Genomic DNA, 25,075 nt, shown 5'->3' on the forward strand with positions numbered 1-25,075 from the left:
CCTGTTTTGTAGGCCCGTGGTGTCTTGCTCTCTCACACAGTTTTCTTTCAAATCAAATTCGATATATCATTTCATTTTTCACAGTCGCTAACATAGTTTTAGACTCAGTTGAAAAAAAACGTGAAGAAAATCCGATGAAAGTTGCCCTTTATAGAACGAAATGAATTCTCAAAGGCCTGTAACTTCAAGTCCATTGAGATATTTTTTTTTTAAATCGCGGCATGGTCAGTCATACACCGCCCGAAATAACAGATGGGAAAATGCCGAGATATATTAAAAATTCGTCCATTTGATGACAATCGTCACGATGAAATATTTAATTTATACGTCGTCACAATAATGTGGAGAGAGGAGCATAGCTTCGTTCACGTGTCGCCACATACGGGAAATTGCCGAGATATATTTTTTTTACATCGCGGCATGGTCAGTCATACACCGCCTGAAATAACAGACGGGAAAATGCCGAGATATATTAAAAATTCGTCCATTTGATGACAATCGTCACGATGAAATATTTAATTTATACGTCGTCACAATAATGTGGAGAGAGGAGCATAGCTTCATTCACGTGTCGCCACACACGGGAAATTGCCGAGATATATATTTTTTTAAATCGCGGCATGGTCAGTCATACACCGCCTGAAATAACAGACGGGAAAATGCCGAGATATATTAAAAATTCGTCGCCACACACGGGAAATTGCCGAGATATATTTTCACTTTGCACAAAAATAACATCAAGTAATCGAATCAATAGGAATGTCCTGTGCCTATAACATCGACGTTATAGGCACAGCTGCATCTAGGCATTGTGTAACATCGACGCGGCTTTTGTTTTAATTAAAACTTTTTGTACTTGGTGTTTACAGCAACTAGGCAATCACACTGTGTAAGAATATTTATAGGGTGCACTTTATGGCAATATCCAAGTACACCTGTATGAGTATAGAATGCATTATGACCTCATCATTGAGAACAGTAGTAATCCATATGTCGGGATGGCATGGGGGAAAAAAGGGCCACCCCATCAAGTGTGCACGAAATGATACGCTGAAAAGATACTATAGAATGAAGTCATGTCTTTAAAAGCCATACATTTTATTCTCTAACGTTTTCATAACTAACAAGAACAAAAAAGATGCTGGAATACATCGCTAAAGTACCAGATCGAGAGATCGCAAAAATCGCTGATGGGTGTGTGTCTGTGTCGCCATTTTTCTCAGAGATAGCTGAACGGATCTTCATCAAACTTTCAGAGGTTCACCAGTGAGTGCCGGGGAATGTTTAGGCAAAAACATTAATTTTGAAAAAGGTTGGATTTTTGGGGGATTACAAAAAAATCGCTCTACAGCGCTAAGCCTTTGTAGCGATGTGAAAGGTAATATTAAATTATCCCCAACCCTATTCCTTAGTCGTATTGGGTGTAGGGGAATGTTTTAGCCTCCCACAAAAAAAACAAATCTTCAAAATGCCAACAGGATTATAAGAGCACTTACGAGGTGACACCGGGTACCTCTCATAGTTGTTGATAAATGTCATCCGGCCGAGCACAATAATGGCTGATGCAATTACAATGATTCCAATGGAAGGAAGTGACTGTTACCTCTGATATTGTACCTGCACCATACCAAAGGTTTTTATTTTATTTTATTTTTTTATCGGATTTCAAAAACAATAGTATCACATTGTACCACAATTTGTTGAACACCATTTACACATGCACACCGTGAGAAACTCTCCCGTAAAACTCACTGTCTGCCGTAAAGTCTTTTTTGGGGGGATTGCAAGACCTCGTCGATTGTAAGGTATGACAAAATGCATAATTGTTTGCATAATAAAAAAATGTACCAATTCATAGAACATTCAAAGCCCCATGAGAGTTATTTCATCCTTTCCTGCAGTATATTGTGTGTTTGACCTTGATAATTACCTGTAACAAGTTAGTGTGGCATAGAGCTTGTTATAAATACCTGTAATTATTTGCTCAGCTGCCATCGGTTCTGCTGTCCCACGCTGGTAATGTGAGCCATTGTATATCTAAGCAAGGGAAGCAGTTGAATCTCTTTTGTGACGATTCTATGATGTGGCATGGTATCCCAACGGTGTCACAATGGTTGACACCGAGCTCATCTCTTAGCCGTTTGCATCTTGGTTCATTTCCAATCAGGATTAAATCATACTGTCTAGTCTGTTTGGACAAGTCTGTTAGCATTCTCATCTGAAGCATTGGCTGATGATGCAGGTAGCCCAGGTTCAAATCCCATCTACCTTCAGATTTGTCCATTTTTAACTAATGACCTCATTTATATAAAGGTACACTGATATATACTAATGTATTTGTCCTGAATGTAGTATGTATCCAAGCTCCTCTATGAGCCTTATATCAGTGTAAAATAGCAAGGATCTGATGCTCTAGGACCCCCGCGTTTTGGGTGGTATGACAAATGGATCTGTGTAATATGAAAGCTAAATCTTGAACGTTAAAAAAAATATTGTGTGTACACAATGCATGGTTGCCATGGCAACAGAATTCAGCCAATCACAGCCGTAATCTAATCAGGTTGAGATAATGCCATGAGGAATAGATACAATGAAATGTGCTGAAATAATTTCTAACAATGAAAGCTAAATCTTAAACAAAGATGGTTGCCATGACAACATAATTCAGCCAATCACAGCCATAATCTAATCAGGTTGAGATAATGTCATGAGGAATCGATACCTGCAATATGAAAGCTAAATGTTCAACAGTGTTTGTAATATCGCGTACACAAAAGTACATGGACAGATTAATCTGTCGGTCGGTCAAGATTTAGCTTTCATATTAGACAAATCTATTCCTCATACAACCAAAAAAGCAGGGGACCTAGAGTATCAGCTCCTTGTTGTATATTAATATGGACTACTGAATGCTGACTGCTGTGATGGATCCGGTTATGGAAAACAAGTGATTTTAGATGCTCCATGTCAGTCGACAGATGCAACAGACATAGCGACAAATGCTGCTCCATGTCAGGTGGCTTATTGGAACATTATCCCAGTTAGGCACCCCAGCAATAATTATCTACTATATAAGAGAGCCATTGGTCTGTGTGTGTGTCGCCAGTGGTCTGTGTGTGTGTTGCCATTGGGCCGTGTGTGTGTCGCCATTGGTCTGTGTGTGTGTCACCATTGGTCTGTGTGTGTGTTGCCATTGGGCCGTGTGTGTGTCGCCATTGGGCCGTGTGTGTGTCGCCATTGGGCCGTGTGTGTGTCGCCATTGGTCTGTGTGTGTGTCGCCAGTGGTCTGTGTGTGTGTCGCCATTGGTCTGTGTGTGTGTCGCCATTGGTCTGTGTGTGTGTCGCCAGTGGTCTGTGTGTGTGTTGCCATTGGGCCGTGTGTGTGTCGCCATTGGTCTGTGTGTGTGTCGCCAGTGGTCTGTGTGTGTGTTGCCATTGGGCCGTGTGTGTGTCGCCATTGGTCTGTGTGTGTGTCGCCAGTGGTCTGTGTGTGTGTCACCATTGGTCTGTGTGTGTGTCGCCATTGGTCTGTGTGTGTGTCGCCAGTGGTCTGTGTGTGTGTCGCCATTGGTCTGTGTGTGTGTCGCCATTGGTCTGTGTGTGTGTCGCCATTGGTCTGTGTGTGTGTCGCCATTGGTCTGTGTGTGTGTCGCCAGTGGTCTGTGTGTGTGTCGCCATTGGTCTGTGTCGCCATTTTTCTCAGAGATGGCTGAACGGATCTTCGTCAATGTTTCGGAGGTGCATCAATGACTGCTTGGGAGTGTTTTCGGCCAAAAAAAATAAATTTATAAGTTCGTTTTTTATGACGTTTTGTAAGAAATCGCTCTATAGTGCCTCAGCCTTTTTGATTAATGACATTTATGTGCACAAAGTGCACATTCGCATGAATAAATACAAAACAATTACCAGACATTTGAACACAAATAATAAAACGATTCCGGAAGCGGTCGAAGTTGGTGGTAAGGCTTCTTCTTCTTCTTCTTCCTAAACGTCATCAAACTTAACTCAGAAACGTGATCAATGGCACATTCACCAGCATACATGAAACAAAAAGGTAAAATGATGATTTGATAATTTTGATGGATTCTGATTTGGATGTAGTTGCTTTTACATTATATTTGCCCTCATTTCAAATACTAGTGCACCCATCACTACGGGAGAGGCAGGAAGGGTCATTCCTCTTTGTGGTATATAGATTACAGTCGCTCTATGGTCGGGTCTCAAGAACATTGGGTGTGTGTTCATTTACCAAGTTTCTTGTGGAGAGATCACCAAGTGGTTTAGTCTTCGAGCAAACACTTCATTCAAAACTGTTAAGGAACGGCTGGCTTGGCAAGCGCTAGCTAGCTGCTTGGTAAATGAGCACAACCCGGGCTTCCTCCCTTTCAGTTTCGTGTTAAACAGCAGGAGCGAGTTTCAAAAGGCCGCCACGAAAAACGTCATGTTAGCGCCAGGAAGGGTCATGTTATTTACCCAACCCTTGTGTGGTATATTATGCACAGTAGATCTTCGTTCAGTTTGTAAGTAAAACTTACCTCACGGATGTCGGGATTCCTTCAAATTTCTTTGTTTAGTTTTATAAACAGCATTAGCGACTGTTTAAAAAGCTAATCATGCGTGTTTGTGGTTTATAATATTTTTACTTCTGGTGGATGCCGTTGGGCCGTTGCTCCCACGGAAACGCCATGATAAGCAATTTATAAACGTTGACTCGACATTTGTTCAAGGAGGAAAAACACCTTGGGGAGTTGGGATGTTAATGGTATTAATATTGTTTTGTAATAACATTAATATTATGCTATTATCGTTTGTTTTGTTATTCGAAGCGGCCTTGGAAAAACGCCACGATAAAGCTAACTTATTTTGGATATACACCTCAACATGCAACCCCATTGACGGCAATGGTGGGGAAAACCTGCTCTGGGGAGAAAACCCCCTTGGGGATGGGAGCAAATGAATGCGCTGCAACCTTCATTGTGTAACCCTTCGTCATCCTGTCAAGTTTGGTTGAGATTGGATAAGTAAGGACGGAATGTATTGCGGTCAAAAATTCATCAGACAGACAGACAGACAGACAGACACCAAATGGCGTATTTTAGTAAGATGATGATGATGATGATGATGTTAATGTTTCTTTTTCGCTTGAGCCATGCCGGGTACTCCAGCTATAAGCGCTTATATACTTTACTCGGGATACAAATACAACGGTGTCTCGGGGGTAACTAACATAGGCTATGTGGCCGCGGCCTCATGCAGTGGTCTGGGGGGGCCGGGGAGGGGCGTAAATTCTCAATGTAAATGTGTACCGTATAGCGCCATCTGGTGATGGTGGCAGAGGGTATTACAATTTTCTTTTTTTCCTGGGCAACACTGAGATTAAAGCACTCTTTGCATGGGAAAATTTTCCTCCTTCCATTCACCCCCTCCCATCCCTCCCCCAAAATGGAGGGGCCTGTCTAAGCCATAAAAAGATGTATTATGTAGTCTATATTTTCCCTCTCTCTCCACTCACCTCCCCCCCACTCACCCTCCCCTCCCCCTTCCACTCCCCCAACTCCCTTCCTCACCCTGCCCTCTCCTTACCTGCCCACCCTCCCCCCACCCCCCCCCAAAAGATGTATTATGTCGTATATATTTTCCCTCCCTCTCCTCTCCCCTCACCTCCCCCTCCACTCCTACTCCCCTCCCCCTTCCACTCCCCCTTCCACTCCCCCAACTTCCTTCCTCATCCCACCCTCTCCTTCACTGCCCACCCTCTCCCCTCCTCCCCCAACCCCCCGCAACACTGGGTATTCCTGCTCGTATCTAATATACAAAGCTCTTTCTAACCACTGACTGACTGATATTAATGTTCGGTAACTTCCGGGTGCCGTAGAAAGCTGAAATTTGGCGTGCCGATAGACACCGAAGACGAAGACATCGAAGACATCGAAGATCACAGAACCGTCAGAAAGCGTCAGCAAATGCAAATTTACATAAAAAACCGTAAACGTATACGTAAAAAAAACAACCCCCAATAAATATCTGGCATTTAGAATTGTAATTTCTATAACTGTAAACCGGAAAAGAAACATAACAAGAATATCCATAAATGAAAAAAAACAGAAAAAACGTCTGTAAATAAAAATTTACGTTTAAAAAAAACCGTAAATGCGCATGTTAAAAAAAACAACCTCAATCGATATCCAGTGTTTGAAAATTGTAATTTCTATAAGTGTAAACTGTGAAATAGAAATCTCAATGAAAATTTATGTAAAAACCATAAACGCGTTCATAAAATAAATAAATAAACCAAAATTGATATCTAGCAGCCTGTCGGTGATGCTTGCTTCTAATCATAAATGTTCTCTTTATTATTTACCGACGTACGAAGTATATATGTGCATCACTGGTTTGAAAGTTCTGTTGAAAACATATCCTTCAAGATCATTGTATGTGCACAGTTTAAACCCGAACAATGACTTTCACAGTGAACAATTCAGGATTTGCATGCACAGCTTGAATTAATTTATTACCTTCATTTCCATGCTTTATTTACAAACTTCTACGGTCGGTCTCTACTGTCTAAGAGGACCTTTGGCTTATTTATATTTGTCACACATAAAATAGGGCTTGATCTTTTATGGCATGCATGCATATCCTGCCACTGATGTAGTAACATGCCTCCAATGCAGTATGTGTGACGTCATACTGGCACACCACATAATTATGTCACACTGCTGCACCTCTTGCAAACAGTTCTGTATAGAGAGGAACAACAAACTCTGGGTTTGGGCTACAAGTTAGATTTGTCACACTCCCTGTAGACCACAGGGGGTTCTTATTTGTTGTGCTAATTTAATTTGCTGATGTTTTGCCATCTGTTACGTATATTCCACTATGAGGTGAGTAAGCATAAAATATTACAGTAACTCATAAAGGTGGCTATTTGGGAATCTTTGGGTATTTCCTATTTTTATCCTCTGTCTGGAAGGAGATGACGTGACGAGGGTGGGAAGTGCTCTTTGGTCGTGCCTGTTAGGAGGCGATGTATGGATAAGGACACCGTTGTGGCGGACACAAAAGCCCACTGGCGTGGTGACATCATTCCGCGCACCAAGTGGGCGGTGGCCACGCCCGAGGGGTAGCCGTGGCCTCATGATATACACCGGGCGCGCAGCCCGGAGCGCGCCAGTGTAACAGTGAGCTCCTGAAATAAAGACGCTTATAAGTTACCGCTTGTCCGCTTCCTCCTTGCTCGCAAGCAGCGCGCGTAACGCCGCGCTTTACTGGTGACCCCCTTGACGTTGGATCTGCCGGAGCGATCCTTCCACATGCGACGCCATTGCCATGGCCAACTTCATCAAACTTCCCGAATTTTGGGAGGCTCAGGCCGAAGTCTGGTTCGTCCAGGCCGAAGCCCAATTTCAGCTTTGGCGCCTCACCAGCGATGACACGCGCTATTGCCACGTCGTCGCCTCCCTCGGGCCCGGCACGGCCGCTCGAGTTGTGTCCGTCCTTCGCCACCCACCGGACGGCCACAAGTACGAGGCACTCAAGCGGCTACTCCTAGCCACGTTCGGCCTCACGGACGACGCACGGGCCGACCGCCTCCTGGATCTCCCCGAGCTCGGTGACACGCGCCCGTCGGTCCGAATGGACCATATGCTGTCACTGTTGGGCGACGAAGCCCCCGGTTCTCTATTCCGGGCGCTTTTCCGTCGCCAACTTCCAGCGCAGGTTCGCCTCGCGTTGGCCGGGACCGGGCTAACGGAACCCCGAGCATTGGCGGCCGAGGCGGACAAGTACTTCGCCGCTTCGGACACGCGGGCGAGAGTCGGCGTGGCCGTCACGGCCCTCGTGGCTGATGCTGCTGATGCTGCTGATCCACAGCATCAGCTTATACAACATACGCAGCATGCTGATACGCACCTCGTGACCGCCGCCACGCCCCGCCCACCGCCGCGGCTAAAACCGCCACCGCGGGGAAACCCGCCAACTCCACCGGCCTGGCGGAGCCAGCCGCGCTCCTCCAGCTCCACCACCTGGTGCTGGTTCCACGCCAAGTTCGGCCACGAAGCTCGGCAGTGTCATCCGCCATGCTCCTTCAACAGGTCGGGAAATGCCTGGGCCGGCGCTCAATAGTGGCGATGAGCGCCGGCCGTTCGAGCAGCCTGCTGTTCATAACGGACACCTCCGGGCGCCGTTACCTGTGCGACACGGGAGCGCAGGTGAGTGTCGTTCCCGCCGACACGTCAGACAAGCACGCCGCGGGTCGGGGCCCCGCGCTGCTTGCCGCGAACGGGACGCCCATCCGTACGTACGGAAAACGCTGCCTCTCTCTGCGGTTCGGAGGGCAGGTTTTCCGATGGACGTTCGTCACCGCCGACGTGCCCATGGCACTGCTTGGCGCCGACTTCCTGTGCGCTAATGGGCTCCTGGTCGACGTCAAGCGCAGACGTCTTGTCCAGGCTGAGACGTTCAGCTCGCTCACTTGTGCGTTGCCCAGCTCAACGAGCGGCTTGCCGAACGGTTCGGTTCCGGCCACGTTGGTCTGTACGCTTCCGGCAGCGGACGCATTCACCCGCCTCCTCGCCGGCTTCCCGGCCCTCACGCGGCCCACCTTCTCGGCGGGGGCCGTCAAGCACGGGGTGGCCCATCACATCCCCACCGTCGGGCCACCGGTCTACGCCCGGGCACGCCGCCTCGAGCCGACGAAGCTGGCGGTGGCAAAAGCGGCGTTCGCTACCCTGGAGCGACTCGGCATCGTTCGGCGCTCAGAGAGCGCTTGGGCGTCGCCGCTGCACATCGTGCCGAAGCCCGGCGGGGGATGGCGACCGTGCGGGGACTATCGCCGTCTCAATGACGCCACGACTCCCGACCGCTACCCCGTCCCCCACATTCAGGACTTTTCCGCCCGTTTGGCGGGCATGTCCTTCTTCTCGAAGGTGGACCTCATACGCGGCTACCATCAGGTCCCCGTCAGGCCAGAGGACGTCCCGAAGACGGCGGTCATCACGCCATTCGGACTCTTCGAGTTCCTGCGCATGCCCTTCGGTCTGAAGAATGCGGCTCAGGCGTTCCAGCGACTGATGGACAGCGTCCTGCGTGACTTGGATTTTGTCTACGTCTACCTGGACGATATCCTCGTCGCCAGCGCGTCCCGCGAAGAGCACCTACGCCACCTCCGCACGCTCTTCGAACGCCTGGGCCAGCATGGCCTGATTGTGAACCCCGCAAAGTGCCGGTTCGGCGCCACCATAATCGATTTTCTGGGGCACCGTGTCACCAGGCACGGAGCCGTCCCCCTGCCGGCCAAGGTGGAGGCGGTGAAGGGGTTTCCGCGCCCCCGCACGATCAGAGGGCTGCAGGAGTTCCTGGGCATGGTGAACTTTTACCATCGGTTCCTGCCCCGTATCGCCCAGCTCCTGCGCCCCCTGCACGAAGCTCTCCGAGGTAAGCCGGGCAAAGGCGACGTTACCTGGACCGAGGAGATGGACACGGCGTTCACGGGCGCGAAGCTCGCCTTGGCTAACGCCACCATGCTCGCGCACCCGGCGCCCGATGCACCGATCGCCCTCACCACCGATGCCTCGGACTACGCGGTGGGCGCGGTGCATGAGCAATGGGTGCGTGGAGCTTGGCAACCGCTGGCGTTCTTTAGCCGGCAGCTTCGCCCGCCCGAACGCCGTTACAGTACCTTCGACCGCGAGTTGCTCGGGCTTCACTTGGCGGTCAGGCACTTCCGCCATCTGCTCGAGGGCCGTGCGTTCACTGCCTTCGTCGACCACAAGCCGCTGATCTTCGCGATGGGCAAGGTCACTGAGCCGTGGTCGGCCCGGCAGCAGCGTCACCTCTCGGCCGTGTCCGAGTACACGACGGACATCCAGCACGTCGCGGGGAAGGACAACCCGGTGGCGGATTGCCTTTCCCGGGCCGTCGCCCACGCAGTCCACCTCGGCATCGACTATGCCCGGATGGCAGCGGACCAGGCCGCTGACCCCGACGTCCAGGCCTTGCGGACCGCCGTCACGGGCCTCCGCGTCACCGAGGTGGCGTTCGACGGCGCGGGCACAGCCCTCTTGTGCGACGTCTCCCTCGGGCGTCCTCGCCCCATCGTGCCCGCGGGCTGGCAGCGCCAGGTGTTTGACGCCATCCACGGCCTGTCCCACCCGGGCGCGAGGGCCTCCCAAAGGCTGATCGCCGACAAGTTCGTCTGGCATGGCCTCCGGAAGGCCGTCCGCGGCTGGGCCAGGACGTGCCTCGCGTGCCAAGGTGCACCGGCACACCCAGGCCCCATTGGCCCCGTTCACGGTGCCGGAACGCCGGTTTGACCATGTCCACGTGGACCTGGTGGGACCTCTGCCCCCCTCGCAGGGTTTCACCTACGTCCTCACCATGGTGGACCGCACCACCCGGTGGCTGGAGGCCGTGCCCTTGGCGTCGACAACGGCGGCCGATGTCGTGCAGGCTTTCATCGCCACCTGGGTCGCCCGGTTCGGCGCCCCCTCAGACATCTCGTCCGACCGCGGCCCCCGGTTCACCTCGGAGCTCTGGGGGGCGGTCGCGCAGGGGCTCGGGGTCCGGCTGCACCGAACCACGGCCTACCACCCCCAGGCTAACGGCCTGTGTGAGCGATTTCACCGCTCATTGAAGGCCGCGCTCCGGGCCACCCTCCGCGACGGCGGCTGGGTCGACAGGCTCCCCTGGGTCCTGCTGGGCCTCCGGACGGCGCCCAAGGAGGACCTGCGCGCATCCGCGGCGGAGTTGGTCTTCGGGCAACCGCTGCGGGTGCCGGGCGAGTTCCTCCCCGACTCCACGGCACCATGGTCCGCGGCACAGCAGCGCTCCGCTCTGCAAGAGACCGCCCAGAGGTTCGCCCCGGTGCCAACGGCATGCCACGGGCACCCACCGACGCACGTCGCCCCGGAGCTTCGCACGGCGGAGTACGTCTTCGTCCGCCACGATGCCCACCGGACACCACTGCGGCCCCCGTACGACGGGCCTTTCCGCGTGCTGGAGACCTGGGGCGAAGCACTTCACCCTGGACATCGGCGGTACTCCTGACCGCGTTTCGGTAGACCGCCTCAAGCCGGCCCACCTCGACGTGGACCATCCACCGCCAGTGGCCCGACCCCCACGTCGGGGCCGCCCCCTGCGGGCGGACCCCCGGCACCGCCCAGCCCCGCCGCCACGCCGCCCCCCGGTCCTGCACCCATCCCAGGGGCAGCCAGGGGCATCCCACCTGGCATCCCTGCACCCCGGACGCCGCCGATCGCCAGGGGGCGCTTCGGCCGGGTCATTCGTCTGCCCCGCAAACTGGCCCTCCAGGTGCGCGGGAATTCTGGGGGGGCGCGTGTGGTGGACACAAAAGCCCACTGGCGTGGTGACATCATTCCGCGCACGAAGTGGCGGTGGCCACGCCCGAGGGGTAGGCGTGGCCTCATGATATACACCGGGCGCGCAGCCCGGAGCGCGCCAGTGTTACAGTGAGCTCCTGAAATAAAGACGCTTATAAGTTACCGCTTGTCCGCTTCCTCCTTGCTCGCAAGCAGCGCGCGTAACGCCGTGCTTTACCGTTGTCTTTAATTCTGGCCTAGCTCTCCTATCTGGCCGACTCCTCTCCGGCCTTGCTCCCCCAGCTCTATCTGTGCTCTGTCCCCCAAATATTTCTACAGGTCGCACAAGATCTGCCAGCAACCCTCTTATGGTTAAACTGCCAAAATCAAGACTTTGTCGTCTTTACAACAGCTGATCACCACCATCTCTTGTCTTCCCCCATCCATAACCTTGATCTTTTCTACCCCGTTAATTCACCCCAGATCCACTTTTTTTTGAAATCCCGACTTCTTTCTTTCCTGGAAGTTCGAGCAGTGTCAATGTGTTTTATACCTTTCCCACCCCTTCCCATGCCTCCTCCCCCCAAGCCCTCTCCCTCCCACAGATCTCCCGATGTCCCTGTTCTCTGCTGTTGTACTTGTGTGCTTCCCTCTCTCTCCCAATTTTGTCTCCCGCTCCCTTTATTGTATGCTTTGTGTGCCCGTTTGTCCTTTTTTGTGATTGATGCCAGCTCTTACATGAGCCTCGATCTTGTATACAAAAAAAATATTTTAAAAATACTGAAGCCAAACTTTGTTTTTATTTATTTATCAATCTTTGCAAAGATCATTGCACAATGAAGATAACAGCTGTGCTTCTTGCATTGTGCTTGGGACTTTATGTTTAATAATATGAGATCCGTTACAAGGAACTTGAATGCAGAAGGAGACCAGTAGGTGCCCATCAGGTTGCAATAGTTGCCAACCTATGGCCGTTTGTCCAGTAGCCGTTACACGACTGGGTGCAGGCCTCATGGAGTAGCTAATACTACTATTACCAAAGAACACCACATTTGGCCAACAACTTACCAGATAAAATCACTTCGATCAGGTCACCCTCCTTGACGCAATCATCTGGCTTCAGCAACCGCAGGATGTTTTCACACTCCGGGTCATGGACAAACAGCAGAATCTTCTCGTAGATGGCGTGGGAGGCAGAATCGGGGAACTGGTGAGGAAAGAATTGGTGGGTAAAGGGCGACTGGTTACAAAAACAGCAGTTTCTTTGTACGACGGGTCTGGCAAAGAAAAAGCTCTTCGTTAACTACCCTCAGGAAAATGTTGCTGTTGAATAAAGTGAAGTTTTTCAGATGATGGGGTCTCAATAATATGGTAGGTATTAGTCGGTGGAAGTACTGATATGTGGCATGGGCATAGGGGGTCAAAATGTATTTCCCTGTATTTGCTTGATATAATAACAATCGCATTTCCCATGAAATTTCACATGAAAGCCCGCTTGGAGTTTGCAAAAAAGCACCTAAAGGACTCTCAGACTGTGAGAAACAAGATTCTGTGGGCTTTCATGTGTCTTTCACTGAGGAGAGGCTTCCGTCTGGCCACTCTGCCATAAAGCCCAGATCGGTGGAGTGTTGCAGTGATGGTTGTCCTTCTGGAAGTTTCTCCCATCTCCACACAGGATCTCTGGAGCTCAGCCAGGGTGACCATCGGGTTCTTGGTCACCTCTCTTTCCAAGGCCCTTCTCCCCCGATTGCTCAGTTTGGCTGGGCGGCCAGCTCTAGGAAGAGTCCTGGTTGTTCCAAACATCTTCCATTTAAGAATTATGGAGGCCACTGTGCTCTTGGGAACCTTCAATGCAGCAGAGATTTTTTTGTAGGCTTCCCCAGATCTGTGCCTCGACACAATCCTGTCTCTGAGCTCTGCAGGCAGTTCCTTCGACCTCATGGCTTGGTTTTTGCTCTGATATGCATTGTCAGCTGTGAGACCTTATATAGACAGGTGTGTGCCTTTCTAAATCATGTCCAATCAATTGAATTTACCACAGGTGGACTCCAATCAAGGTGTACAAACATCTCAAAGATGATCAAGAGAAATGGGAGGCACCTGAGCTAAATTTCAAGTGTCGTAGCAAAGGGTATGAATACTTATGTAAATGTGATATTTCAGTTTTTTCTTATTAATAAATTTGCAAAACTTTCTAAAATCCTGTTTTCTCTTTGTCGTTATGGGGTATAGAGTGCAGATTGATGAGGGAAAAAATGAATTTAAACAATTTCAGCATAAGGCTGCAATGTAACAAAATGTGAAAAAAGTGAAGGGGTCTGAATACTTTCTGAATGCACTGTATATAGGGCTGGCAGTATTTGCGCTGTCCAACCTGGGTTTTGAATTTCCCCTGTTGTAAACTGTCACACCTCAGGTGTTCTGCGTGCAGGACAACACATCAATGTTGGTGCCATTCATCGGAGGGACCCCGGAGGCTCTGTATACCAGCTCTGGTTGTTGGAGGACATTAAGGACCCCATGGTATATTTTAGTGAAGAGCAGTCGAGTTATTGCCAACACCTTGAACATATGACAATTTCCTGCCCTAGCTGTTGGGAAGGTAACGGTAATCCACCAAATACAACCTTTGCCCAGGAACTCCTTCAGCAGCACCAACACTGTCAGGGAGTACATTGCATTTGATTGATTGAATATGTGTATTATCCTGATGTACTTCCCCAGTTAAAACAAATATAGTTGTTATGTGTCCCCTTTGTAAAGGGTAAATGCCAGTGTATTTCGAATAGTAACTTCAAAAACTCTTTCTAATGACATATGCCTTCTATTAGTTGTACAGCATTGCCATCATTGGCCCAATTTGTCGCTCAATGAATGATCGACATTCTGCGGCTGCTGCAGCAATGATATAAACATTATATAGCGATGTTTCAAACATACACTGTGAGGTACACAGTACCGGTACACTGTTTATTACCTCCACCAAGGTGGACGGAGGTTATGATTTTTTTTTACCCTTGTTTGTCTGTACGTCTGTCTGTACGTCTGTCTGTGAGCAGGATATCTCAAAACGTTTTGGACGGATTTGAGCGAAACTTAATGGATGGGTTGGGTTTCTGCTCATGACAAATTGATTCAATTTTGGTGAAGATCTGGGTCCGCATCCGGATACGAGAGTTGAAAAAACAATTTAAGTGATTTTTCAGCATTGAAAGCTGTGGCCAAAACGATATATGGTGTGATATTTCAAAAAGTTGTGGCTGGCTTATGACAAAACGTGGTAGGTGAGACGTTGGTCCATCACAATACCAAAACAAAAGTGAAACGTCAAAAGATGTCGTGATGGTAATCCATAAGAGATTTGTGGTGTCGTATTGTGGTTTCATTGTTTTGAGATTTCATCCCTCTATTTTTACATTTTTAGCTCACCTGGAACGAAGTTTAGGGGAGCTTATGCGATGGCGCGTTGTCCGTCCGTCCGTCCGTAAATACTTAAAACTTATTCTCCGAAACCGCTGATGGGATTGTGACTAAATTTGGCACAAATTACATTTGTTGTGTTGTGACTAAAGTTTGTTCATGGAATTAAAAAAATCTGCCCCTTTGGGGATTTACGGGGGGTCAAAGTGGGTCCAGGTTTGACCCCCCCCCCCCCCCCCCAAAAAAAAAAATAGGTGTTTGCTTTCTTCTCTGAAACTACACACACGATTTCGATGAAACTTCACCACAACCTTCACCATCCGCGATGTACCAATGTTTATTCCTAGCATATAAAAAATCGGGGTCTAAGGTGGTCTATGGGGGGGCGGCTTTCCCCCCAAAATAGGTGTTTGCTTTTTTTTCAGAACCTACACACAAAATTTTAATGAAACTTTACCACAACCTTCATCATCCGTGATGTACCAATGTTTGTTGAAGGCATTGGAAAAATTGTGGTCTGAGGAGGTACACAGGGTGGGGCGGGTGGGGGGGGGGGCATAGGGAGGGTTTCCCCCCAAAATAGGTATTTTTTTGTTTGTTTGTTTAAAGTCTTATGATTATGTTAGTATGGTTCGAAATGCTGCCCTGTCTTCTAGCAACCATTGAAATTGGTTTAAAATACCTTTAGTCGGTGCACTATACCTACTGTTTATTCTACCAGGTGAGTGCCAGGGGTATTGCCTCGACGTTTTCTTGTAATAATAGATGTATCAGAACAAATATCAGAACTAGAATGGCACTCAGTAGAAAGCATACATACCTCCGCCAGGTGAACGGTTTACTTCTTTTTTTTTTTAAATCCCAGAGTAGAGAAAAATCACAATACAGAATCACATTTAATAAAAATCATCCATCCACAACTTTTTGAGATATCCTGCTATGTATCATTTTTGGCCCTTTCTCCCAATGTTGAAGAATCGCTTCAAAAATTATACGAGCCGGATCCAGACCCGGATCTTCACCGAAATTGAATCGATTCTTTCTTGTCACACACTCAACCTGTCCACCAAGTTTCGTCCAAATCGATCCATAACTCTTTGAGATATCCTGCTATATGCTGTTTTTTGGCCCAATCTCCCAATGGTGAAGAATCACTTAATAAATTAAATAATTCTCATATCCGAATCCATATTCAGATCTTCACCAAAATGGAATCGAATCGTCCTTGTCAGACACCCAACCTGTCCACCAAGCTTCGTCCAAATCCGTCCACAACTTTTTGAGATATCTTGCACACAGACAGACAGGGGTGAAAACATAACCTCCATCAACCTTCAGTGGCGGAGGTAACAAAATATGCTTTTACACAATTATTTAAGAAGGTCATAAAATGAATTTTCCTTCCTTTTGATTAATTCCCATTTTAAAATTTTGCTGGTATTTCTCATTTCTCCTTTTGGTTCCAATCTCCTTTCGCAGGTGTGTCTAATGGTTGATAAATGGCCCTTCCAGAGCCAAAAGTGTCTGCCTTCCTTTTATGAAGATCACCGTTTTGATGACCAAGTTGTGGTTGTTACCCCACGCACGTAGCACAAAGCAGGGGAAAGCAATTGGTTCGCTCTGTGTGTCTGTCAGTTTGTGATTTAAAAACTTCAATCGAATTTTATATTCTGAACAATTCAGAACCCGAATAGGCTTGTTTGCACTTCCATAAAACCCGCAGTCTCGCAGTACTTTGGCTCTGAATTTGGAAATATTGTACGGCCTCTCGTCTCGCATCTCGCAAGTAATTGTTTCAGTCTGTCTGTTTGCTTGGCAGTCAAAAAAAAATTAAAATCATTCCCACCAGGAAACATGTTGTGCCTAAGGACGTCATAAAGGACACAAACAACAGGCATAAATAACTAATGTAATGTGCTAAATAAGCTGGCGTAAAAGCTGGTGCATCAACGGCGGTAAAATTCCCCCCCAAAAAAAACTTCTACAACCTTTAAAACTTTTATTATCTCTACTGAGTTATAGATTTTTTGATCAATGTAGAACACCAATCGCCTTGTTTGTACTTCCAAAAACCTCGAGCTTAGTAGCAATTTGGCGAAAGAGTACACCGTCTCGACCAATCGAATTTGCGGCCCGCGCTCGCAGGGTGTGGGTACATCGATATTCAGACAAAATGGTGGCGCCCAGTGATGCAACACCTGCGCTGATTTCAGCCAATAAAAATAAAGAGGATATCCCTTCCCATGTCCTTTTTCTCAAGACTGCGTGGAGTAAGGTGTTCTATGAACTCTTTCGTTTTTCAAAGTGATTTTCACTGTGGAGCATTTTCTGTTGTCATATCTTTGTTCTAATGGCTCTTTTAAGGATTGTCACTGTACCCAAGCCTCCAGTTGTAGTTCGTTTTTATGCCTCCGCCCCCAAAGGTGGCCGGAGCCATTATGTTTTCAGGTTGTCCGTCCGTACGGGCTAAACCTCGTTTTTCTCAGCAACCACATGTCCGAATGAGACAAAACTTTGAGGGTAGGATCGACACCCATGTCGAATGTTTTTATGGTAATTGTGATGTCATAGGTCACATGGTATGGTAGCCATTTTGTATTTAACCTAAAACCTTTTAAAAATCATCTTCTCCCAAACCACCAAAGCGATCGACTCAAAACTTTACGTGTGTCATTGTCTAGGCATGGCGATTAAAAGTTGATCACGAAAACATCATCGGTCACATGGTGTGGCAGCCATATTGGATTGAAGGAAGATATTAAATAATTATATTTCAGAAAACGCTTGCCCTATCGATGTGAAACGTCACAAATGTCATCTAATACCATTGCTGCATATAGTTTGAAAATTATGACATCGTAGGTCACATGGTTTGGAAGCCATCTTGGAAACAAAAACTAACCTTTTCCGATCAGTGGGAAACTTTACAAACGTGATCCCTACCCATACATATGCAGAGTTTACATTATTTTTAATGTCATATGTTATGTGGTTTAGCAGCCATATTAGCTTGAAAGCTGATATTTAAAAAATTCCCTTCTCTGAAACTGCTTCACCAATCGATGTTAAACCTGTCATGGCTGGTAAAAATGTGGTACTTGAAAACAGCTGAAGGGATTTATATCAAATATGTTCATTTTTGGGACGGTGAACGAGGGCAGCTACTTGTTGTCATGGGCAGGGACTACACGGAGTCATATTAGCGACAGTCGCATTGCTCTAGTTTGTAATATTTCCTGCTGTCACTTTTAAAACCTCAATGTGGTTCTGCTTAATCACAATCATCGCAATGGATTTGATCGACCACGATCACTATTACTACAATGTTGGTATTCAACTTCCAGATTTTCTCCACTTTCTCCAGTTTTTATGTTCCTGGTACATGGATACCTTCCTAATTTCCACATTTTTTTTTCTTTTGTATACGACATTGAGGCTCGTGTAAGAGCTAACATTAATCACAAAAAGACAAACTGACACATAAAACATAAGATAAAGGGAGCGGGAGGCAAGATGGGGAGAGAGAGAGAAGCACACAAGTACAATAGTAGAGAACAAGGACATCGGGAGATCTGTGGGAGGGAGAGGGCTTGTGGGGAGGGGGGTGGGGGTGGGAGAGGTAAAAAAACAAACACATGGACACTGCTATTTATTGACGACTTTAATAAATTTGAAATTTATTAAACAATATTGAAATTTAGATGGAAGTCACTGGGTAATGAAGACTTGTCAACTGAGGACGAGGCCAAAGTGATTAATATTCCCTGGGTATGATAACGACGACGAAATGTGATTATTTGGTCGTATTTTAGCACTATGCCATTTTTGATAATATCGCCCTTGGCATTGCTTCCATGACTTTTCTGGAACTGGGATATTGAAGTGTTTGCAGATATGTCAGTGGATTGCTCTATAATTGTACCAAATAGTTATGGAATTCCAGATCCCTAAATTACTCTGGCTATCTATATGCTATGTTTGCAGATGGCGACTGGTTGATAAAAAAAAAACCGAGAGGAGGAAGAAAATGGTGAGGATAGGGGGAGAGAGATAGTAGAGGAGTTGAGGAATGAGAAAAGGAAATGAGGGTGAAGAGAAGCTCAGCTAGACAAGAGAAGGGCAATATATGGGATGAAGGAGGGACAGGGTAAATATTTTGCTCCTTTATATGTAAAAAGTTTCTTCGACATTTGTTATCTTGATGTCTGGTTATTTATTTATTTATTTGTGGTCATCCTCAGTCCTTTGGGATTTTTGGGGGTCATTTTGACACGTGGCATCCCTAATCATACAGGACACTTCACAAGCATACCAAAGAACCCTGTCCACACATTTTGTCTTTATTAGCTCCTCCCCCTCACTTCCCCCCCCCCCCCCCCCAAAAGAGATGTGAACCTATTGCAATGTCCATGTCTGTGTGTGTCCGTGTCTATGTATTTTCACTTTAAGAATGTTTTTCTCTGCAACCGCTTATCAGATTGATGCAAAACTTTAAACATAGGAGGCAGTCCCCATGGAGAATATTTTAGTGATAAATCTGATGTCATAGGTCACATGGTATGGCAGCTATATTGCATTAAAGGGTAAAAATTGGACATCATTGTCTTTGAAACCGCTCATTGAGAAAATTTGAAACTTGGCATATATATGTCTCCAATTCTCAATGGGGTATATAGGGTGATAATGATGGCGTCATCAGTGAAGTGGTATGTATACCAGCCATAATTGCTTAAATTGAAATATTTATCTGAAAAATCTGAAACTTCTGATCTTTGACCCGATGTGAGTGAAGAATTACATTTATGACATTCATAACCCATGCCAAGGAACTATGTGACATAATGGATGATATGGATGGTGCATGGATGATACGGGTATGTGGGCCATAATGTTAGCATGTTCAGTTCACGTATTTTTGTTCAGAATGAACATGCGAGGATAGACGATGCACTCTACTGAGTGCCATTCAGGTCACTTCTGCCACTGAAGGTGGGTAGAGATTATGTTTTCACCTTTGTCTGCCTGTCTGTTTGCCAGTCTGTCTGCTTGTCTGTCTGTTTGTGAACAGGATATCTCAAAAAGTTGTCGATGGATTGGGACGAAATCTAGTTGACAGGTCGGCTGTGTGACGAGAAACATTTAATCGATTTCGGTGGAGATCTGAATACGGATCTGGGTACGATAATTTTTTAATTTTTAAAGTGATTCTTCACCATTGAGAGATTAACCCGGTGTGTACCCCGGTTTAGAATAGGTACACCGTATCCCTGCGTGTCGTAAGAGGCGACTAAAAGGGTTGGCGTCAGGAAGGGCATCCGGCCATAAAAACATTGCCTCAAAAAAGAGAACCAGAACAATTACAACTACATATGGGCAGGGTACAGCCCGAAGTGGAGATCGGTTTCTGAGGTTTGAGACATGGAATGTAGGGACAATGACAGGGATATCAGGAGAAGTGGTGGAAGTATTGATCAGAAGAAGAGTGGACATATGTTGTGTGCAGGAGACGAGATGGAAGGGAAGTGGTGTGAGAATGGTGAAGGGTAGGCAGGGACAGAAATACAAGTTTATGTGGCAAGGGTGCCCGGAGGGCGTGAATGGTGTTGGTGTCCTGTTTTCTGAGGAGTTTGTAGACAGTGTGGTGAGTGTGACTAGAGTGAGTGAAAGGTTGATGATGGTGAAAATGATGATTGGAAAGCTCTTGGTGAACGTCATCTCGGGATATGCTCCGCAGGTTGGTCGGAGCGATGAAGAGAAGGACAAGTTCTGGTGTGCGATAGAGAAGCTAATGGAAAACGTGAAAGATGAGGAAGTTGTTATGGTCGGAGGAGACCGAAATGGACATGTGGGAAGGAGTATGGACGGTTTTGAGGGAGTTCATGGGGCTTACGGATATGGTGTGAGAAATGGAGAAGGTGAAAGGATTTTGGAGTTTGCTGATGGAGCTGATTTGTTGATTTGTAATACTCAGTTCCAGAAAGAGGATAATAAGCTTGTTACATACACGTCAGGTGGGTCGACGACAACCGTTGACTACCTGCTGGTGCGTAGACGAGATAGGGGGCACCTCCGGGACACAAGGGTGATCCCGGGGGAGGAGGCTGTTTCACAGCACCACTTGGTTGTCTGCGACATAAGGGTGAAAGGTGCGAGGAGAGCTCGGCGGGTGAAGTACCAACCGAGAATGAAGGTGTGGAGGTTGAAAGAGGTGACAGTAAGGGAGGCATTAAAACAGAGGCTGAGTAGGGTAGAGGATGATGTGGTTGAGCTTGGAAGTGGTTGGACGTCAATGAAAGATAATCTGTTGGGAGCCGTTGGTGAGGTATGTGGATGGACAAAAGGACCACCGAGGTACTCGGAAACATGGTGGTGGGATGATGAAGTTGGAAAGAAGACTGACGAGGAGAGGAAGAAGTTCAAGGAGTGGCAGAAGGCGAAGGGTACGGGAGCAGAAAAAGCAGAGCATGAAAGTTATAAGGCAGCCAGGAAGGCTGCAAAGAAAGAGGTAGCAAAGGCGCAGGAGGCATGTAGGAAAATGTTTGGAGAATGCTTAGATTTGTAAGAGGGTCAGAGAGCGGTATTCAGGATTGCAAAGCAGACAGCGAAAGAGAGGTGTGATGTGATGGGGGTGAGTTGCTTGAAGGATGAAGTGTGACAAATCGTTGTGGACCCAGATGGAATTAAAGGAAGATGGAAGAGATATATGGAAATGCTGTTGAATGCAGAGAATGAATGGGATGGCAACACAGAGAGTAACCCAGTTTTAGGACCGGCAGAGAAGATAACCGAGAAGGAAGTTGAGGAAGCGATAAAAGCAATGAAGAGTAGAAAAGTGGGAGGGCCGGCAGGAGTTGTGGAAGATATGTTGAAGGCAGCAGGAAGTTGGGGTGTGAAGAGAATGACAGAGATCTGCAATCTGGTGTTGAAAGAAGGCCGCATTCCAGTGGATTGGAAGCTGAGTACCCTCGTCCCTCTATACAAGGGGAAAGGTGACCCTCTGGACTGTGGCTCGTATCGAGCGATAAAGTTATTGGAGCATGGAATGAAGGTATTGGAAAGGGTGTTGGAGAGGAGGATAAGGAAGAAAGTGAAGATTGACGAAATGCAGTTTCGATTTATGCCAGGAAGAGGAACGACAGATGCGCTTTTTATTGTGAGGCAGATGCAGGAGAAGTACATGGAGAAGAGGAAGAAGTTGTTTCTTGGGTTTGTTGATCTGGAGAAAGCATTCGATAGGGTTCCACGCGAAGTAGTGACATAGGCATTGAGGAAGTTAGGAGTGGAGGAATGGTTGATCAGAGTAGTGATGGCAATATACAAAAGAGCGCGCACAGCTGTAAGGATGAAGGACGGGAACAGTGGTGAGTTTGAGGTGAAGGTGGGAGTGCATCAGGGGTCGGTACTAAGTCCACTACTATTTGTAGCTGTGATGGAGGTGCTGGCTCAGAACGTAAAGGAGGGTTTACCGTGGGAGTTGTTGTATGCAGATGATCTGGTGTTGATTGCAGAAAGTATGGATGGACTGAAGGAAAAGATGAACAAGTGGAAAGAATGTATGGAGACAAAAGGTCTGAAGGTGAATATCGGAAAAAACAAACGTGATGGCAAGTGGTAAAGCATGTGGTGAGGTGGAAAGAACTGGGAAGTGGCCATGTGCTGTGTGCAGGAAGGGTGTCGGAGTGAATTCCATTCAATGTACAATGTGCGCTGAGTGGGTTCATCAAAAATGTAGTGGTTTGAGAGGGTCATTAACCAGTGTGGCAGCTGCATTCAAGTGTAAGGTGTGCACAGAGGGAGCTGCAGATGGAGGAAATGTTGAGTTGGATCTTGGAGACAGCGTGAAGCTGGAAGGTGTGAAAACATTTTGCTACCTCGGAGACATGCTGAATGGAGAAGGTGGATCAGACTCGGCAACGGTTGCGGGAGTGAGATGTGCATGGAAGATGTTTCGGGAATTCAGTGGCGTGCTGACGAGGAGGGGAGTGCCGTTGAAGCTGAAGGGAAAGGTGTATGCTGCATGTGTGAGAAGTGTTATGATTTATGGGAGTGAGACATGGGTAATGAAAGTAGAGCAGCAACGAAGACTGGAAAGGGTGGAAATGTGAATGGTTCGGTGGATGTGCGGAGTATCGTTGAGAGAGAGGAAGACAAATGATGAATTTCGAAAGATGATGGGAATAGAGCCTGTGATTGATGCTGTGAAGAGGAACAGGTTGAGATGGTTTGATCATGTGTTGAGGCAGGATGAAAGTGACTGGTTGAGAAGAGTGATGGAAATGAATGTAGAAAGCAGTAGAGGACGGGGAAGACCGAGAAAGACTTGGCTAAAGATGGTCGAAGAAGAATTGCGGGCAAGGGAGTTAACAAGGTGAGATGCAGAAAATAGGGCAAAATGGAGAAGATCGTCATGGGGACCGCAAGGCTAACCCCTGCTCTAGCAGGGAAAATGGCCTTAAAATGCATGTTGTTGTTGTATTCTTCACCATTGAGAAAAAAAACCAAAAAATAAACCACCTTTAGAGGCCATTTTTCCCCGCAAAGCAGGGGTTGGCCTTTTTCGGGAACCGTGGTTGTTGTATGTTTTTTGTCCCCTTTTTGAAGCAATGTTTTACGGCCGGATGCCCTTCCTGCCGCCAACCCTGTTTCTCACCTTTTACGACAAACAGGGAATTACCAGTGAACTGGTACTCAATTTGCCGACCTCGGAAGGATGACAGGCTGAGTCAACCCCCCTGGCGTTAATTCAGCGATCGACCGGGATTCGAACCCAGGATCTTAGGATCCTAAGCTGGCACCCTAACCGCTAAGCCAACACCAGGCACCATTGAGAGATAGTGTCAAAACGATATACTGTACATATAGCATGATATCTCAAAAATGTGTGGATGGTTTCGGACAAAACGAGGTGGATGAGTTGGTTCGGTTACAAAACAAGCCGATTCGATTTTAGTTCAGGTCCAAAGCCAGTTCCGGCCTATCAGTGGGATACAAAACGTAAACTGTTCAGCCTGGCGGAGGTAATCCACTCTCCCGAGTGGCATTCTTGTTTACTTATATTCGGTAAATAAATCAACTTCCTGCTTTGACTACTGCTGGCCTTTTATACAGGAACTTGCATTGTAGAAATTGGGAAGCACCTGCTACTTTTGCAAATTACTCAGACGATGCATAACTTTCCTTCCCCTCTCTCTGATATTGTCAGAATTTTTATATTTTGTCTTACATCTCTTATGGCTCTGGGTTATTTTTGACCTGTAATTGAAATTACCGTTGTGGACGATTTTGGACTTTTTATTCCATGGTTTCATATACTTTTTTTTATACCACATACGTCCCGGAAAGCTGCACAGTGTACTCGGGCATGTTTATATCGATCTCTTTACCTGCTATGCTGTTTATACCTATAATATGGATACAGAAGCAAACTCTCAGGAAGGAATAAGTGCAAATTTTGAACGTGTGCACTTGATCAAGAATTGCAGCTTTTGACTGCACAAAGAAGAAGAAAGCGAGAGGATTTTGCAAATACAGACATAAACAGCAAACAAAGGAAGGGGAAGCAACAGCTATTGCTGATTCTGAAAAGGGAAGATAAAACCAACTTGATATTTCCTTTCATTGGTCAATAATTAAATCCAATTTCATGCATTGCCATGAGCAACAGTCTGATAGGAATTTGGTTAGAAGTGCACAGGTGGAGGATGTATATAATACTATAATGGTCTCACTTTGGAGAAGAATTACTCAGCTGCTGCTTTTTTTTTTTTTTTAATCAAGAAAGCTTTCCATTTGTCTTCATAATTTTCCTTCTCGGATTTCTCATGTAGACAAATGTGTCATGTAGACACAAAATGTAGACAAAACCCAGCACACAAGTCCCTTTCTTTTAAATTGCAATCCTCATTATTTTTAAGTTTAACAGCTCGCACACCTTTCCGTATAGAAAACGTGGACTCGTGGAAGAGTGAGGCAACATACTGACTGTTGGGGCAACAGTTGGATACAACAAGTGAGAGAATGAGCAAACCGGAAAAGAGTAGGGAAGGTAACAGTAACCTGCAAGTATTAGGATTCTCTTAGGTAAGGTTAATGGGAGTAGAGGATAATTGGGGGTCGTGATGGGGCATGACATGAAATGGTGGTGCACCATTTGCCTGAAGTCCAGGAGGGAAGAGTATGATTGAACAGCTTCCAGAAAATAGTTCCATAAATGGGATAAAAGAGGACCAAAAGAGTGGAGATAAGGAATGAAGGGGGAAGAATAAGCCTGGATTTTGAGAGTTTAATCAAGGGTACTGGAAGAACATTTGTGTCCTGGAGGAACTCAGAAGGGTCAG

The 25,075-nt window shown here is 47.0% G+C and overlaps 2 protein-coding genes across 5 annotated transcripts in view; one reads left to right on the forward strand and one right to left on the reverse strand.

The window, feature by feature from the left end:
* The window catches only part of NDUFAF7 (NADH:ubiquinone oxidoreductase complex assembly factor 7), a 486,324-nt gene extending 472,313 nt beyond the window's left edge, over positions 1-14,011 (forward strand). Inside the window, exon 11 of the mRNA XM_068133139.2 lies at positions 13,735-14,011. The gene's annotated coding sequence lies outside the window, so the exon portion shown is untranslated. The remainder of the gene's footprint in view (positions 1-13,734) is intronic.
* Positions 1-25,075, reverse strand: part of LOC137438149 (serine/threonine-protein kinase D3) — a 75,512-nt gene that overhangs the window by 40,273 nt on the left and 10,164 nt on the right. For all 4 annotated transcript variants that reach the window (XM_078766533.1, XM_078766535.1, XM_078766534.1 and 1 more), the window contains exon 2: positions 12,387-12,525. In XM_078766533.1, coding sequence (XP_078622659.1) covers positions 12,387-12,525 — 139 coding nt within the window. The remainder of the gene's footprint in view (positions 1-12,386; positions 12,526-25,075) is intronic.

The sequence above is a fragment of the Myxine glutinosa genome, chromosome 12 (assembly GCF_964187855.1).
Source record: "Myxine glutinosa chromosome 12, kmMyxGlut1.1, whole genome shotgun sequence".
NCBI classification, from domain to species: Eukaryota; Metazoa; Chordata; class Myxini; order Myxiniformes; family Myxinidae; genus Myxine; species Myxine glutinosa.